The sequence below is a fragment of the Vigna radiata genome, chromosome 9, assembly GCF_000741045.1.
Source record: "Vigna radiata var. radiata cultivar VC1973A chromosome 9, Vradiata_ver6, whole genome shotgun sequence".
Lineage (NCBI taxonomy): Eukaryota > Viridiplantae > Streptophyta > Magnoliopsida > Fabales > Fabaceae > Vigna > Vigna radiata.
Window position 1 is genome coordinate 2,920,039 of NC_028359.1, and position 16,971 is coordinate 2,937,009.

Genomic DNA, 16,971 nt, shown 5'->3' on the forward strand with positions numbered 1-16,971 from the left:
TGAGTGGTGCTGCCTAACTCGATTATTCCAAAGAAAAAGGGGAAATTTTCACTGTTTTCATTTTCATTTTTACATAAAAGTTAAAAAGACATGAAAAATGTGAGTTAACAAAGCTTGTTAAAATAATTTGTGGATCAAATGCATAATATTGTGAATAACTTACAGATTTATTTAAAATTTCTACGACAAATAATACATAAAAAATGAGTATAACCACAAGTACCATAAATAATAAAAGGTACTCAGAATAATAAGAAAACCAAATATACATATATAATATTTGTGTTGAAATGGGACGAAAATCATAATCTCAAGAGTTTCTGGAACACTCTCTTTACTTTTTGCTCATAATCGATCGCTGTAGAAATGATCTATAATTTATAAAAATCTGACCAATTAATCTACTTCTTAATAATCATTAATACAGACATTAACTACTTGACCGTAACCGTCATAACATTAATTATGATTTAACTTTGTTCAAGAATTTCTGAGACGGAACAGTTATGAAAAACAATAAAACAATAAAATAGCATAATTGTCACATTCAAATTAGAAAAAATTAGAGAATAAAAAATAAAATATAAATTTAATTAAAAAAGTTTATAAGTTAATTAAACTTAATTAAGTCTAAAATATAACATGATATAAAATTTTGAAAAGAAAATCATAACTCATTGCTATCTATCTTCTTTTCCATAACAATTTTTTTTTTCCATTATTAACACATTGAAAGAATATGGAATGATTCTTTAGGCATTTCTTTGAATTCTCTTTTGCAAATCCAATGATAAGCAAAATCCTACCACAATAGTATGGATATCGTTCCTTTAAAAACTGACAAAATTATGAACAAATAAGCATTATGCATTCTACTTTATTGTTAACATCAATCGATATCTACTTAAAAAAAAAAAAAAACTGCAATCACTTGTGTTTTATCTTGTCGAGTTGGGTTAGAGCATTCTGAACCACGGGTTATCATATTTAGAATATTGGTTTAATTAATTTCTGAATTTTTAATATGTTTTTTTATTTTGAGTATGTACTATTTTTTTCTCTTTAAATTATATATTTTGCAAATATTTAATTATGTTAAAACTGCTTGTTAAATATTTAGTTTATTTTCTTTTATTTGTGTTTGCTGTTCATATTTTATTTATTTTTCAATTACTCCATAGCCAGTTCACGAATATGGACTTTATGGTAAAATTTGTGTAAGGTGAATTGTTAACGGAAATGCATCATTGTTTTATTTCTTTTAAGAAACCAAATAATTTAGACATATGTGAGAAGTGATGTGGCAATTATGACATGGTAATCTGTTGGCAATGTGGAGGCAACGTATCACATATAAAAGAAAGGACTAAAATAAAAAAGAAAAACTAATAATAATAAAGAGTAGTTGTTCTAACATAATTAAACATTTAATAAAATAAGAAAATTGATTTATGTATCTAATGTTATATATTTAAGTATTTTTAAGTTGAAATATTATGATATAATTTAAAGAATTAAATATGTTCTTTTAACTTTGAAGTGAAATTAAAAGTTATTTTTGTTTAAAATTTCCATACAATTTAATTTTCAAACTTTAAAAATTAATAAATATAATTATATTAACTTAACTGCATTACATTTTAACTATGCATCATTTAATTTATTTGTAATATTTTATGTTTTCAGCTCAAATACTCATATACAATATTCTATAACATGTACAAAAAATAATAACATCGTCGGACTAAAAAATCTAATCCATTTATTTACAAAGAGTAAAATGTAAAATATATCAAAATTTTAAATAAAAACAAATTTTAATTTTGTGAATAAATTTATAAACTACCATTATATTTAATCCTAACACTTAAAAATGGGACAATTTGTAACATCCCATTTTAATAGTATAAAACTATTAAAATAAACATTACATATATGATAATAGAACATGAATTACATATTTGTGATAAAGAAAATTCTTCACTCGAAAAACAAAAGAAACTATCTATATTGCTGCTTCGCCCCAACCTCACACTGAGTCAACTAAATGTATTCCTAAGCTTACACTATAATGGTGATCATCACAAAGAGAACACAACACACAGACAAACAATACAAAAGTAAGGTTAAGCTAGATACAAAACAATACATCATAAGTTTGAAAGCATTTCACATAAGAGTCATATGTAATTTAATCCAATCCAAACATCTTAACATGCAAAGACCTAAATCGACCTTCTGGACTTAAAATGAATGTCAAGCTATGGCGGGTTATGCACTTGTAGTGGCCCCTAGTGCTTTGCAAAGTCATTATCAATGGGTTTCATCCTATCACACTCGCATGGTTAGTTTGTTCCACGCCTCAGATCATACTGGAAGCATCCAAGACTAAGACCTCTTGCTGCTCTCACCACATGTGTCAAACCTTCTACTTGAAAATGAAAAGTTTCAGGATAACCCCCAAACTAAACTACATGCATTCATTCTAACACACTTAAAACCACACCAAGAAGTTTCGCCTTGGAACTAAACTTCATAACTTTGAAATCGTTGATATCACTTCACATTCACATAGTGCACGAATACATGAGTATTGATCATACATTAAAGAAATAGAATCAATCATACAAGTCATAAAAAATCACCCAATAACACAATTTAATCATGGCATCTTGATACTCATATTTAGGTAAGGAAAATAGCTCTGAAACTCCAACCAACAACTCCGAAAGGGTCCAAAACCCACAAAACGACCTAAAAACGTCCAAAACGAACATCCAGAATCCTGAAAACTTCCAAAAAATGTTGTAGTGCAACCAAGTGGCACCCAGCGCCCCCACAAGGGCGCCCAACGCCATGGCAGTAGCAAAACCACTTCGAATTGGACCTTGGAGATCCTACTCTAAACTTCTAAAGACCCCTAGGATCCTTGAGAACTTGAGAAAACTTAGAGAACCCTGCTATCACTCAACTTGACACCTGAAAACTCACTTACAAGTTACCCAATTTCATTTCTATCCTTTTAAACCCTCAAACCAGTTTGCAACCTGCGTAAACAAGTCCAATTGCACTTGTCAGGACTCTCCAAAACCACAAAATACTCCCAACACTCCTACTTCTCATTTTCACCCCTTAAAACTCCTAAAGTGGACTAAAAACTCAACCTATGAAGCTATTTTCCATTTTAGAACTGATTTTACTGGTTTAGGCACCTAAACAAGTCCTAATAAGTGTGATAAAAATACCCTTAACCTTCCAAAATAGTGCAAACCTCTTACCTCACCATTTCACTACTCAACACCTTTTTTTTTTACACCAAAACTGCTTGAAAACAACCCTTATAAACCAACCCTTTTCATTTCATACAATTTTTAACCATATAACCCTTCTAACAAGTTCTAAATTATCTCATTATAGGACCAAAACAGTTCCCATGACACTCCTATACTTATTTCTAAATTTCACTACCCTAGACTCCTTCCTTTTAAGCTTAAATTCTAAATAACTTGATTACTACTCTCTACAACCACTTGAATTATGTTTCAAACAATGAAATATCCTCATCACAAAAATAGCACAGTATACAACAACAAATACATTCTCGTACCATTTACAGTAATACCATATCATAAAAACACAAATTTAAAATACGTCAACTTTACTCAAACCCCATTTTTTTTCTAAAACGTCTAGAATTTATAAAATTACTAAATTTACACTATAAATACAATTAAGACAAGGTCTAGCTGCCCTTACCTCAAAATAACAACTTAATCCACAAAAACGTCCCACCGGTCGCTTGAAACGCAAAAAATCTCTAGACGAACCTTCGGGACACCAAATTGGAAAAGAACATATTGGTCTATGGCAGTGTTTATGATTATTATTATTGATTGTGGAGGAATTTTGAACCAATTAGAGAATGATCCATAGATGATATTAAAATGTTATCAAAAAAATATTGTTAAAGTATTATTATCTTTTTTCCTATGTAGGATGTGGAATTAACAACTAGTTACTTTTATAAATTATTATTACTATTATAATAATAATAAAAAAATAGTTTTCTTTTTAGGGGAAGATAAATTGAACTTGTTTAAGCCAATGACAAATTTTTTTTAATAAAATTTATTATATTTTAGTTTAATATCTATTTTGATTTCTTTATTAATTAGTTTTGTTCAAAAATATCAATTTTTTAAAGATGTTTAAATAGTCTTTTCTTTTTAAAATTATTCAATTTAGTCTTTTTGTCCACAGATAACAAAATATCTATTTATATTCAATTCAGTTTTCAAATATGTAAAGATAATTTAAAAGATTTTATTTAACCTTTTATATATTTTTTTACTTTTATTCTTAATAAATTCTCGTATTCTTCATTGAGGTAATATAAGATGAACACACTTGAACATTGTTTCTAAAAGATTATGTATTTTAAATTATTATTTTTTATATTTTTAATTGATTAATTATAAAAATAATAAATTTTTATATTCTTTAAAATCATTATGTGATTGTATATAATAAAACTGTACGTAAAACATACATTAACTTTTTTATGCATATATTTTCACTGATTTTAAATAAAATAAATAAGAAGAAAATGTAAGAAAAGAGGAGGAGACATGCTTATTGGGTTACCTTACACATTTCAAGTCTATGATTAGCTTCATGTGGGTTTTCTACAGTTTACCGGTAAAAAACTTATTAATTATTAAAATTAAAAACATGATTAAAAATATAAAATCGAATATAAAAAAATAAATTTCACAATTTTTAAATATTTAGAGATCAAATCAAAATTTCATTATTTTAAAGACTAAATTATTTCTTATTTACACATTTTAAAACAAAAATAGTAACTTTTTAATATGTTTGTAGTTTATATTTTCGTAAAATAATTTAATATTTTTATATTTAATGTTTATAAATAAATTTAAGTTTTCAAAATTTTAAAAATAATGATTTAAATAGACAAACTTAATAACAGTTAAGTTAAAAGTTCCTTTGAATTTAAAGATGTGTTGTATTATAAATTTGACAGAAAAAAACATTACTTCCCATCAATTCCAAAATTTATTACATCTGTACAAATTTAAGATTTTAATATCTTAATTTTAATGACCAAATTTATAAAAATAAAAGTAACTGTTTCTTAACACATTTTTTTTCTTATATTATTATTATATATTTTAATTTTAATATTTTACCGATAATAAAAAAAAAAAGAAAATGACGGTATATAAATAGTGGTGGATGGGAATCGAGCAGAGTCCTCTGGTTTTTCTGAGGCCTGTGCTCTTTGAGGGCCATAGCTTGGGACCCTTTGAACCCTAATCTCCACCGAAACCCATTTTCTGGGAAAATTTTCCGGACAAGAAAAAGAGAAGAGGAAAATGCAGAATCATAGGCTGAAGCAGCAGCAGCAACAACAACAGGCTCTGATGCAGCAAGCACTTCTCCAACAACAGTCTCTCTACCATCCTGGCCTCCTTGCTCCTCCTCAGGTTGGACCTTACTCTCTCTCTCTCTCTCTCTCTCTTTCTCCTTCCATCTCTCTATTTCCGATCATCGTGTCGATAATATCATGTTGTCTCGATCTTCGAGTCATGCATTTTATCTTTACGAGATTGATTGCAATGCTTAGGGTTTTGTTGCAGACATTAACTTCTCTTATCCATATAAGAAGCTGGTTTTTCATTTTTTTAGTTTTTTCGATTATTTTTACTTGATGTCTAGCAGTGATGTGTTGGGTCTTGTAGATAAACCAAATTGTGGAGTTATTTGGTTTGCCTGCCCTGTGAGGAGAGTTTTGCATTAGTCGGTTCAACTCATGAGAAACATGTGTGATGGGAAATGAAATTTTTGGGTTGAGTAATGTTATTCTGAAGTATAAAAGGATGTTGTGTTTTTTCTTTTGAGGTGGTCAATGTCTATAAACTTATGTTGAAATCATTTTGTCTCTGAAACATTTTTTTAGTAACTGAGAATCAAGGATTGGACAATGAGTAATGGGTAATGAGTCATTTGTCATCTCAGACTCTCTGGAGGAATTTCAAGTAAAAAATGATTTGAAGTGTCCTTCTTTTCTTCCTTTTCTGTCGGTGTTTCTTTTTGTCTCTGTGGTCTTAGATTGTGTTTGAAATAACATCCAAAATGTTACCAATAATTTATTTCAATCTATCAATACTGTAACTTCTCAATTTTGTGTGTCCACGAACTGTAGTTGTTTGGGAAGTGGCTATCTAAACATGCTCATGGTCGTTTAAGAGAGTTTAGGTGGGCAAGCTTGCCATGTTATAAACAGTATTACCTACAGTTTTACATGTAAGAAACAAATAATTAATTTATTAAACATATTAATATAGTCAAGTTTATTAATTTTAAGAATTTACAATTTTAAATTTTATTTCAGAAGTACTCATAATGAAGTAGTGGTCATATATTTAATAACTATACTAGTATATACTGGTAAGTCAAGGTGTGAGTTTTTAAAACTATATATGTGGTGTGACATAAATTGTTTACAGATTTCACAATAAATCAAGTGTATAAAATAAAGTTAACAATTAATACATTCGAAAATGGGTTTATGCTTCCTATATATTGGGAAAAAAATTGCATCTATATGTTTCTTAACTAGAGAAGGTATGTTTTTATTGAAAGTTTATTTGGGAAATGAATCTGAATGGTCGAGGGGGGATTATTGTCTGATTTCATTTAGATGTTTCTAAAATATAAAGTAGATTTAGTATTGTTTTATTGTGGGTTTTTTTCCCTTACAGCTTTGGTATTACTTTGTATTTTGCTATGTACTGAGTGGTTTGGGTAGCTATGGAAACATTCTCGTTAACTTTTGTCGGGCTTAGCAATTAACTCATGTATGCAATTTTTTGGTACTAGTTGGGCTACATGCTTTCTTCATTCCCATTCACCCCAGTAAATGTTTTGTCATACTTGTATTGGTAGATGCAATACAAATTTTCTCTCTTGATTTGCCCCCCTTTTCCTTCTTTCCTTTTTCACTTCTTCATTTTGCAGATTGAACCAATTCCAAGTGGAAATCTGCCTCCTGGTTTTGATCCAAGTACTTGCCGCAGTGTGTGAGTGTTTGTCTAGACAATTTTTTTTTCTACTTTTATTCTTTTATTTTATATCCCATTTTCGTTTGTTTCATGATTGTGATTCAAACAATCTTAGGCTACTTTGATCTTCTATTTAATCCTCTTCAAATAACGATTGGTGTTAAATGCATTTGATCATGCTTAAAAGCAATTTTAGTGTGCCAAAACTACCTATATGTTATTTATTTATTCCATTACGAAAATTAATTACGTGTTCCGTAGATTTTTCTTGTCTTTGTTTTTTTAAATTTATAGCTTCCTTATCTTTGAGAAAATGCAGGTATGTTGGGAACATCCATACACAGGTAACTGAACCTCTTTTGCAAGAAGTTTTTGCTGGTACTGGCCCAGTTGAAGGTTGTAAACTTATCAGAAAGGAGAAGGTATATCTTTTTAGCTTAGTTACTTTGAATTTTAATAATTGCTGATAATGGAGCTTTATATCTAACATCTGGTGCCTTTGTTTTGCAGTCATCCTATGGATTTATTCATTACTTTGATCGCAGATCTGCTGCTCTTGCCATATTATCTCTTAATGGAAGGCATCTGTAAGTTTTTTTCTTTACAAGTTAAACCAATTTCAATTTCCATTCAAAATTTAATTCAATGCTTTGCAGATTTGGCCAGCCTATCAAAGTTAATTGGGCATATGCCAGTGGTCAGCGAGAGGACACATCAGGTTGGTTCTGATTTTAAATTAAATAAATTGATATTAATGTTTAAACCAAGTCCCATCCTTTGGAATCTTTTGACTCTTATATACCGTGCTCTTTTATCTGCAGGTCATTACAATATTTTTGTTGGTGATCTAAGTCCTGAGGTCACTGATGCGACACTGTTTGCATGCTTTTCTGTCTACACCAGTTGTTCGTAAGTTTCACTCATGATTTCTTAGTAAAACAGTCATCCTCTGTGTATTTCGATTTGAACCAATCTATATCAATCCAAAATAGAGAAAAATTATACTTCTCTCATGATATTTTTTCAAGTTCGATTATGTAACTTGGCTCATCAGTTATTTATTTTTGGTGGCTCCAGAGATGCAAGGGTTATGTGGGATCAGAAGACTGGGCGTTCAAGAGGATTTGGATTTGTTTCATTCCGCAGTCAACAGGTCCAACTTTGGTTCTAAAACTCTTGAATTTTTTATGCAACAAGGCTCTATGATGATTTTGACTTGGTATTTTTCTTAATTTTTTGTAGGATGCACAAAACGCTATAAATGATTTGACTGGTAAGAAATTTGTTATTAACTTGACAATTTTAGACTTGAACCACTTTAAATTCAGATTAGTCTCCAATGATTTTTCAAAACCACTTGGTGCAAAATTGATGTTACAGCAAGGAATTGTGCATTGAGGTTCTTCTATAGGAATTGATATCTTGACTTGTAGTGTTGTTTTTGTATTTTACATTCTAGATGGAAAATTGCATTGTAGAATTTTTAGAACTACCTCTTACGAGTATATGCATTTTGTAATTGCACGAGTCACAGGCTCACATGTTCTTTCTTATGTGGATGTATTTCTTGTTTTGGTCCAAAAACAATTTACGTTGTCCTTCAGGTAAATGGCTTGGAAGTAGACAAATACGCTGTAACTGGGCAACTAAAGGTGCTGGTGGTATAGAAGAGAAGCAAAATTCAGATGCAAAAAGTGTGGTGGAACTAACAAATGGCTCATCTGGTCAGTATGACATAGTTCGCAAAACAATGATAGAGATCATTGAATTAAAATATTTTATTTTTAGCTTCTCTAATTCTTGATTAGAGGGTGGATGTGGGTGATTTCTAGCATTTTTTTTTCGATCATTAATTTTAATTACTGGACCCTTGTTCGTATAAGGCTTTCTTATCTCTTTTAATCAGCAATTGCAAAATTAAAATAAAAAACCAAACTTAGATGTACTATCAAGTTTCATATCATAATTAAATTAAATTTAAATAGATATACTTTTTCAAATAAGATGTTTTAGAAACTAAATTACGAATGCTTAGTCATTGAACATGAATTTGTGTTTTTATGTTTTTTATGCATATAAATATTATCTTTTATTAGTGATTTGAATCAATTCATAATACAGTTCGAAAAATAGGTCTTCCAATTCGCAGTGTGTACGCTGATTCAACTATCATGCCTCAGAATGATTTTATGAATGATTGAGCTTGTACAAGTTGTTGTCTGTTTTCCCAGTGAACTGATGTTATATAGGCATGATTTAACCAACATGTTTTATCCTATTTGTCCAGAAGATGGTAAAGAGGTGTCTAATAGTGATGCTCCTGAGAACAATCTTCAGTATACTACGGTTTATGTGGGTAACCTTGCTTCAGAGGTAAGAAACTTTACCTGTCTTTTTTTTATTTAGAGCAGTACAATTTCGTTAAACACCGTTTTCTTGAAAAGTTTGCGAGCTTATTATGGTTTATGCACAACAAAAGCAATAATTTTGAACGTCATTGCCTATATTTGCATTGCCCAAACTTCACTTTTTACCTCTATTAGCTTTTTTTATCACTTTTGACTATTAGGTTATAAATGTAAGAATATATAAGCTTCCAAATACTTTCCTTAACAAAACTTTTATGTGTACTCGTGTGCTGTTATGTTTGACTTCTGTAGCAATATCTGGTGCTATTGTATTGATTATGACTTCCGGTGACCCACAGGTAACTCAACTCGATCTCCATCGCCACTTCCATTCTCTTGGGGCTGGCGTGATAGAGGAGGTTCGTGTCCAGCGTGATAAAGGGTTTGGTTTTGTGAGGTACAGTAATCATGCTGAAGCAGCTCTGGCTATTCAGATGGGGAATGCCCAATCTCTTCTTCTTGGAAAACAAATTAAGGTATGGATCTCATTGAACTTTTGATGCTGTTGCTACGTGCTGTGTATTTTTTCTGTACCTTGTTGTGGGTCATGGTTCTTATCGTTGGCGTACTTTGCTGGCTCTAACTTTGCTTTGTCTATTTTGTTGTATTAATTCTTTTCTTTTCACTGCGAGAGGGACAGGGACGGGGGAATTGTTTAGCTTGATTTCCTCTTTTTGTTCTGTCATGAGTTGCCTCCAACTCACCGAGTCAGAATCCATCCTGTGGTGTGTTTGAAATCTACAATTGAATTTGAACCACTGACATTTATACCATTCTGTTCTGGTGTTTTCCTGTTGTGTATGGTAGTTTCGTCCATGTTATTTTGTTAATTGTCTGGACTTTTGAGGCTTAAGCTACTTTTTTTTTTACCATATCTTCATTTGTTTTAGTTGTTTATTTTATCCTTTATTTTATTTTGATCAGGTGGTTTTTGAATAATGGATTTCAAATTTTCAATGAATTTAAAATGCATAGAAATTTATCTACTTAAAGTAAATTGCTTTCATTTATAAAATATTAGTTAGGATAAAGCTATAGAAATTCTTTCATTAGATAAAGTGGTTTAATTTCTGTCACTGTAAGTGTTATTTGGCATTTTGCATGAAAAGATTTCTCCAAAATTTCCGTTATTTTAAGAACTCTTCAGAGGTTTTTGTCAAACAAGTAATTATTAATTATCAAAATTCTCAAGATTCCACCTCCGAACACTCCCAGTTTGCATATTACACTGCGATTCTGACTATTGTTATTTTGTTAAAAATGTAGTGCTCTTGGGGGAGCAAGCCCACTCCACCTGGAACTGCTTCAAATCCCCTTCCCCCACCTGCTGCTGCATCACTGCCGGGGCTGTCTCCAAATGATCTTTTGGCATACGAGCGACAACTAGCCATGAGTAAGATGGGGAGCGTGCATGCTGCCTTGATGCATCCCCAAAGCCAACATCCTCTTAAACAAGCAGCAGCCATTGGAGCCAGCCAAGCAATATATGATGGTGGGTTCCAGAATGTTGCAGCTGCACAGCAAATGATGTATTACCAGTAACACTCCGCGCTTCTCTTGATGTGGTTTATGCAACTATTATATATCCTGCCTGCTGCACATTGATTCCTGTTAAACTCTAGGGAGCTTTTACATTTTACCCTTTTTCACTTCACGGTGGTTTGGTAGTTACACCTGCCATATTAGATAATTATGAGCAAACATTTGTATGGGTTTGTATCATGTATGCGGTTTTCTACTTAGTAGTGATGAGTGTTTATGATTTTAATAGGGATTGTCTGCCCTGACATTTTTCTTCTCACACCCATTTGGGTGTTACTATGCGATGCTTGTCATCAATATCATCATCCTGTCTATAGATGCTGTTATGTATTTATTATATATTTCAATGCACAATCACTCTTGCTACTCGTAAGCTGGGTGTGGCTTGTTCGTTCTACCACTTCTAATAACTAAACCCAAATGAACAATTTACATTCTCTGAAGTTTTTACCAAATCATATTTATGTCACAAAAGGATTTTTCTTTACCAAATCATATCTATTGTTTCTTTTTCTCCCCCGATGATTTTAATGTAATAACTTGATTTTAAACTATTAAATTATTTTTATAATTAAGTTTATATATTAAAAGTTTACACGTACTATAATTTTAGCATTTTGTTTAGATAATGTATGGAGAGCGGGAAACTCATTAATAACTGTCAAAAATAGTACAATAAAGTAAAATTAAATAAAATTTATAAAGTTTTACAATACATAACTTATATTGGTTTCCAGAGTTCTCTGAAAGATATTGGCACACTTTTTATAAATTTGTATTCTGTTATAATAAATTAAATGAACTCTTTAAGAACCGAAATTTTTATTGAAGACAACAAATTATATTAGAAATCTTGGTAAAATTACTTCATAATAAAAAATATTCCAGTAATGTATTTTTTAAATTTTCAAAGAACAAAAAACAAAGAAAAAGAAGTCTTACTTTGGTTTTGATAGTTAGTTCAATTGATTGTTTTAGTTTTAGCCGTTACGTTTCAATCATTAATTAACTACTCTTAATTAATTTTTAAAATGTTCTTTTTATCATCAGACGAATTAAAAAATATGTTTAATTAAGTTTAAAAAATATACATGCTCAGATAATATGCAGTTTTTTCTTTTTATAAATTAATTTACACTTATTTTTTCTATTCAAAATTATTAGTACATTATTTCTGTCTAAATTATCTAGACTTAATTATGGTCATTCCGGAATATGAATGTTTTGAGAAAAGTATTAAAGAACCGTATATCTACCAACATCAATTAAAATAAATTATATGTTTTAGGGTTTGAATTCTTTAATAAAGTTTTTAGAGTTATTTGGGAATTCAGTAGAAAAGAAGGAAATTGAAACTATGCTCTCCGCCACATGCAAGTATAGCTCCCGCTCGAAGAAATCTCTCTCAATATTCATTCTCTCGTTCTGTTCACTGTCTCTCTGAGAACGCGCTCTCTCTCATCAAGTCTGGACTCTAGATCCAATGTGTTTTTTTTTTTTTTTTTTTTTTTTTTTTTTTTTTTTTTCAGTTTGTTAATTTATGTTTTCTTCTTTATTTCGTTAAATCTTCTTTATTTGTTTAAACTGTGTGTGACACGAGTTGAATTATTGTAGATGAAACAAATTCCGGAAATTTAGTTTCTTATGTTTTTTTTAGTATTCTTTCCTTTTAATATTACGGCGATTCAATTAAATTCCAAATTTAAATTAACATAAGGTAAATAGTTTTATTAATTAAAGATAAATATATGCAAATAAAAAACTAAAATCGTATAGAAAATGAAAAAGATAACAAAATCCATATTCGCCCAAGCCTATTAGCTATTACATCTCATATTCCTGACCTAAATTCAATTAGCGTAACCGTGCAGTACAGGAGTTTCAGATTTCGCCAGGCTTTGTGATAACCATTACGAGGTATGTTGTGCTATCATGTTTAGGTTATATTCTCTTGATCTTTGAGATTTTTTACTCAAAATACAATGATTCCGTTACAATTGTATATTTGCGTTTGAATGTTTTGTATACAGGGTTTTCAGACTTAGTATCATAAAAAACGATGAGTATCTTGCAAGGGAAACGCAAGCGCCAAGACCTGGCTTCTGCACTCTCTGCGTCGATGACGAACGAGGAGCGGTTGATTTACAATATCATTCGCGGAAAGAAGGAGATGGGGATATGGCAAGGGGACATCAAAAGAGAAACCAACATCCCTGACAGCATTTTGAAGAAATCCATCAAGTTGCTAATCTCCAAGACTCTTATCAAAGAAGTTGTGAACATCCAAAACAAGTCCAAGAAGGTGTTGATGGCCATGGAATTCGAGCCCTCTAAGGAGATCACTGGTGGAGAGTGGTATACCGAAGGCAGGCTCGACACACAGCTCATTGATGCTCTGTCTGATGTCTGCTTGAAGCTTATTTCCCGGAAAAAGATCGCTACCCGCGATGCAATCCTCGAGTGGACTAGAACCTTAGGAAGTGAGGTTTTTCCTGGTGGAGTAAGTCCAGGACAGGTGGAACAAATTCTGAAAGTTTTGGTTATGGAAAATAAGTTACAAGAGGTGAACAGCACTGGCTTTGGGGATTTTTCATCTGTTCCTGCTGGTGAAGTTTGTTTTAGGTTGGTGAAAAAGGTAGGCACCAATGTTAAAGTTGGTGCCATGGCTTCTATTCCTTGCGGGGTTTGTCCTAGGATTCAATTTTGTACACCCAATGGTATTATATCCCCAACAAATTGTCAATATTATCAGAAATGGTTGGACTTTTAATTGTGTGTTATCCCCTATTCTTTCTTTGTTTTAGGTTTTTTATACGGCACTTTTTAGTTTTGACTTTTGGGTTTCGTCTATTATATAATAAATCTTTTTGATTTTTTTTTCTCAATGTGGTGCTTCAAAAGTAATTGATTTTCCTTTGCATTAAAGTGAAGTTCTTTTGTTGTGTTTTGTTCAATAAATTGAAGATGTATGCTATCTTCATTCAGTATTATTTTACAAACTCCTACTGATAGACATACATAATATATTCTTTCAAACAAATTATGAGTTCAGTTTAGCCATCTAGGTATTATCATACCATTTTTTGAGCTTGAGAAGGATATGCTGTAACTTAATTTCCTTGACACAGGTGGGTTTCCTCGGTTTCAATCTGGAGTTCAATTGGAAATATCTCATTTGGATGTTTTGTATTATGGCTTGAGATGCCTAATCCTCCGCTGGGAGGGGGTGTGTGAGAGATTGCACACCGAGTAAGAATATGACCAAATTATAGTACATAAGGGAATGTTAACTTCATCTTACTTATGAGGTTAAGTTATATTTAAAAACATACAATCACCAGGTAATACAATCTGCAAGTATGTCAAACAGAACATATAGTATTAGAGTATGTAAGACGCCACAGAAACCAATATCGAATAGAGACTTTTGTAAGTAATAGAGAATGTGAACACACCCTCATTGGGTGAGCTGATTAGTAGTACCTGTGCAGGACGCTACGCTTAGATGGAAATAAGCTGGAGAGTATTAGTAACAGGTCACAGATTGTTTTGAAACAGAACTCAAATGATGAAGTAAAAAGGTTTAAAACCCTATAATGTTTCAGCTTCCTAAAATGGGGGAGATATCACAAAATATTTTAAAGGGTTGGAAAACTCATTATAACATCTGTATGTAATGATGTGATACAATAGTCTCAGCCCCCAGGCTGCTACATCCTGTTCTTTAGGGAGCAATCGACTAGCCTGCCTTCCACAAAGCTTTACGTTAGAATTCCCTTATTACTGTATAATTGCAGAACTTTGAGGCTCTGCAGCTCTCAATGCCCAAAGGCCCCAATCATCTCAAAATGACAAGATTGAATTCTTTCATTCCCTCTTCTATTTGCATGCAGCTACAGGTCTTCTAGCATAAACCCACCCACAACGGGTTTGATCAGCTACCGGAACATTAACATATCCCATTGTATTTCTTAGACTAACATAACTAACTACTTACCTAACTTTATCTTCCAAGGATCAGTGATGGAAATTCAATCACTGATTGTTCAGTGTTGTACTTTCTTATTACTTAACCCTGAAGGAAAACTTGGAAAATATAATTAGACCAGCAACACATAATTAATTAATCAACTTAAACTGAATATTGGTTTTGATGGACCAGAATTTTTCTCATTTAAAGATGCTTTACCATGTCTATTTAGTCCTTTTAGGTCTTTCTTGACTTTTACTGTTGAAAAATTCTACATTATTTGACATTTCATTTTTACGTAGAATTCCACATTTGATTCATGTATCATGGTTTTAGAGTGTGTCATTTCTTGATCACAGTCTCTGTTTTTGGTTTCCTTAGCCAACTATGGAGCTCTATTGAATTTATCATAATGTCATGTTGAAGGTTTTCTGGTTTTCTGGTCACATAAGGCTTTTTCCCTTCTGTGATTTAATTGGTGCTTCTCCAGAATTGATTCTGCAGCTTTTCTGACATTTCTTTGTCACTATATCTTTTAGGAATACATTGTTTAGTCTTTTTGTTGAATGCTGGGTGTGACTGTAACCTAGGTATTTAAACTAGACCAATTTTTGGTGATTAATTTTGTAGTTTAAATGCGTAATATATGCTACTATTTGTTACATTTGGATTGATTGCAATGCGATTATTTTGAAGTAGGTTTCTTTGGCCCTGCATTTGAAACGGGATGACATTACATGACCTGCTGTTATTTGGTGTAAATACATAATATTTCTGTTGTTTTATTTACCTTTTATTCACTATGAATGACTCGATATCCTCCAAATTTCTCTTGCATTCTCTTCTGTTCATATTAAGGGTTTTCTTATTTTACTTTCTATAAAAGAATTGAGAAACAAACTATGGATTTTGACCCCCACTAAGCATGTCTGAGTGGCAGGATTTAAAACGGTTAGAGTTTGAGCGAAATACGTCTCCATGGTAGACATAGTTAATCCTTGAATGATAGATTCTAATTCTAATGTGTTTCACTCCTATGTGAATCTGAAGAACTGTTTTGTTTATTAGTTTTTTCCATTGTACTATCACTGTTGGAAGCCTTATTTACAGTGTAACATCTAACCTTGCAGTCAGCTTGCTGGGCAATGGCAAAGTCTTGGCTAGATGTGCAAGTGGACTTGGAAATCACTCGTTCACAGCCAGGGGGGAATTGATCAACATTTGGATATGTAATTGATGGATATCAATGCTTCTTCAAATTCAAGAATCAATGCTGCAAAACCGTCTAGTAGTTTGGATATCTACATACTGTGGAAGTCTGAAAAACAATTACTCTAGAGTAAAGGAGATGGAAACTTTGTTGGGCTCAAGAAGAGTGTGTATTATCTATATACTCAAGCCTCATGACCCAATATACACTTTCTTGGACTCAAACCTTGTGCCAATCTTGATTTGATGTAGAACCAAGGAAGTTTGAGCTTGGGTGGGCTATCTTAGTCTCAGTAGTGTTGACTAGGTCTAGCTTTGGACTAGTGACTTGAAGGTATTGAAGTCAAGAATCATGGAAGGTTTTGTGGAGGCTTGGGAGAGGAGGCAACTTTGAGGTTTGTGTTGTAGAAGCTCGTTTGGCTTGGGTTTTTGTGCCTTGGCTTCTTATGGACAGGGAGAGAGATATGGAGTGAGTATTTGGCGGATTAGAGTAGGTTTGCTTGGTATTTAGCTATGTTGGCCTTGGTAGCTTCATGGGGAAGATATAACTAGAATTGTGTAACCAAAGATCTGATGGAGGAAAGGTTGGTAGCATTTTCTTAGTTAGAGTGTGACAATATTTATGGTGGTAACTTGGGGTTGTTTCCATGGTGGTTCTTGGGGGCTTTAGGAATTATAAAACATAATACCTCCCTCCATTATGTATATCTCAATTTTTGAGCCAATGTATTACATTACATGAAAAATATTAAAG

At 31.8% G+C, this 16,971-nt stretch overlaps 2 protein-coding genes across 5 annotated transcripts; both read left to right on the top strand.

The window, feature by feature from the left end:
- The first annotated feature begins 5,266 nt into the window (after nucleotides 1–5,266).
- LOC106774193 (oligouridylate-binding protein 1B) lies at nucleotides 5,267–11,433 on the top strand. Of its 2 annotated transcripts, none has more exons than XM_014661093.2 (12): nucleotides 5,267–5,510; nucleotides 7,045–7,106; nucleotides 7,408–7,510; nucleotides 7,599–7,675; nucleotides 7,745–7,806; nucleotides 7,910–7,997; nucleotides 8,166–8,241; nucleotides 8,331–8,361; nucleotides 8,693–8,812; nucleotides 9,376–9,461; nucleotides 9,796–9,972; nucleotides 10,763–11,433. In XM_014661093.2, exons 1-12 carry the CDS (start codon nucleotides 5,400–5,402, stop codon nucleotides 11,036–11,038), a joined length of 1,269 nt encoding a protein of 422 aa, XP_014516579.1. In that variant the 5' UTR covers nucleotides 5,267–5,399; the 3' UTR covers nucleotides 11,039–11,433. The 2 variants fall into 2 exon arrangements, with proteins under 2 accessions (XP_014516579.1, XP_014516580.1); XM_014661094.2 differs by having other exon boundaries at nucleotides 9,379–9,461.
- A 1,143-nt stretch (nucleotides 11,434–12,576) lies between these two features.
- Nucleotides 12,577–16,915, top strand: LOC106772934 (DNA-directed RNA polymerase III subunit rpc6-like). 3 transcript variants are annotated; one of them, XM_022786085.1, is made up of 4 exons: nucleotides 12,577–12,955; nucleotides 13,069–13,755; nucleotides 14,167–14,287; nucleotides 16,139–16,915. In XM_022786085.1, exons 2-4 carry the CDS (start codon nucleotides 13,098–13,100, stop codon nucleotides 16,170–16,172), a joined length of 813 nt encoding a protein of 270 aa, XP_022641806.1. In that variant the 5' UTR covers nucleotides 12,577–12,955; nucleotides 13,069–13,097; the 3' UTR covers nucleotides 16,173–16,915. The 3 variants fall into 3 exon arrangements, 2 of the variants coding, with proteins under 2 accessions (XP_022641806.1, XP_014515065.1); XR_002669629.1 differs by having other exon boundaries at nucleotides 12,578–12,955; nucleotides 14,167–15,765; XM_014659579.2 differs by lacking the exon at nucleotides 14,167–14,287 and having other exon boundaries at nucleotides 12,579–12,955.
- Nucleotides 16,916–16,971: the final 56 nt, after the last annotated feature.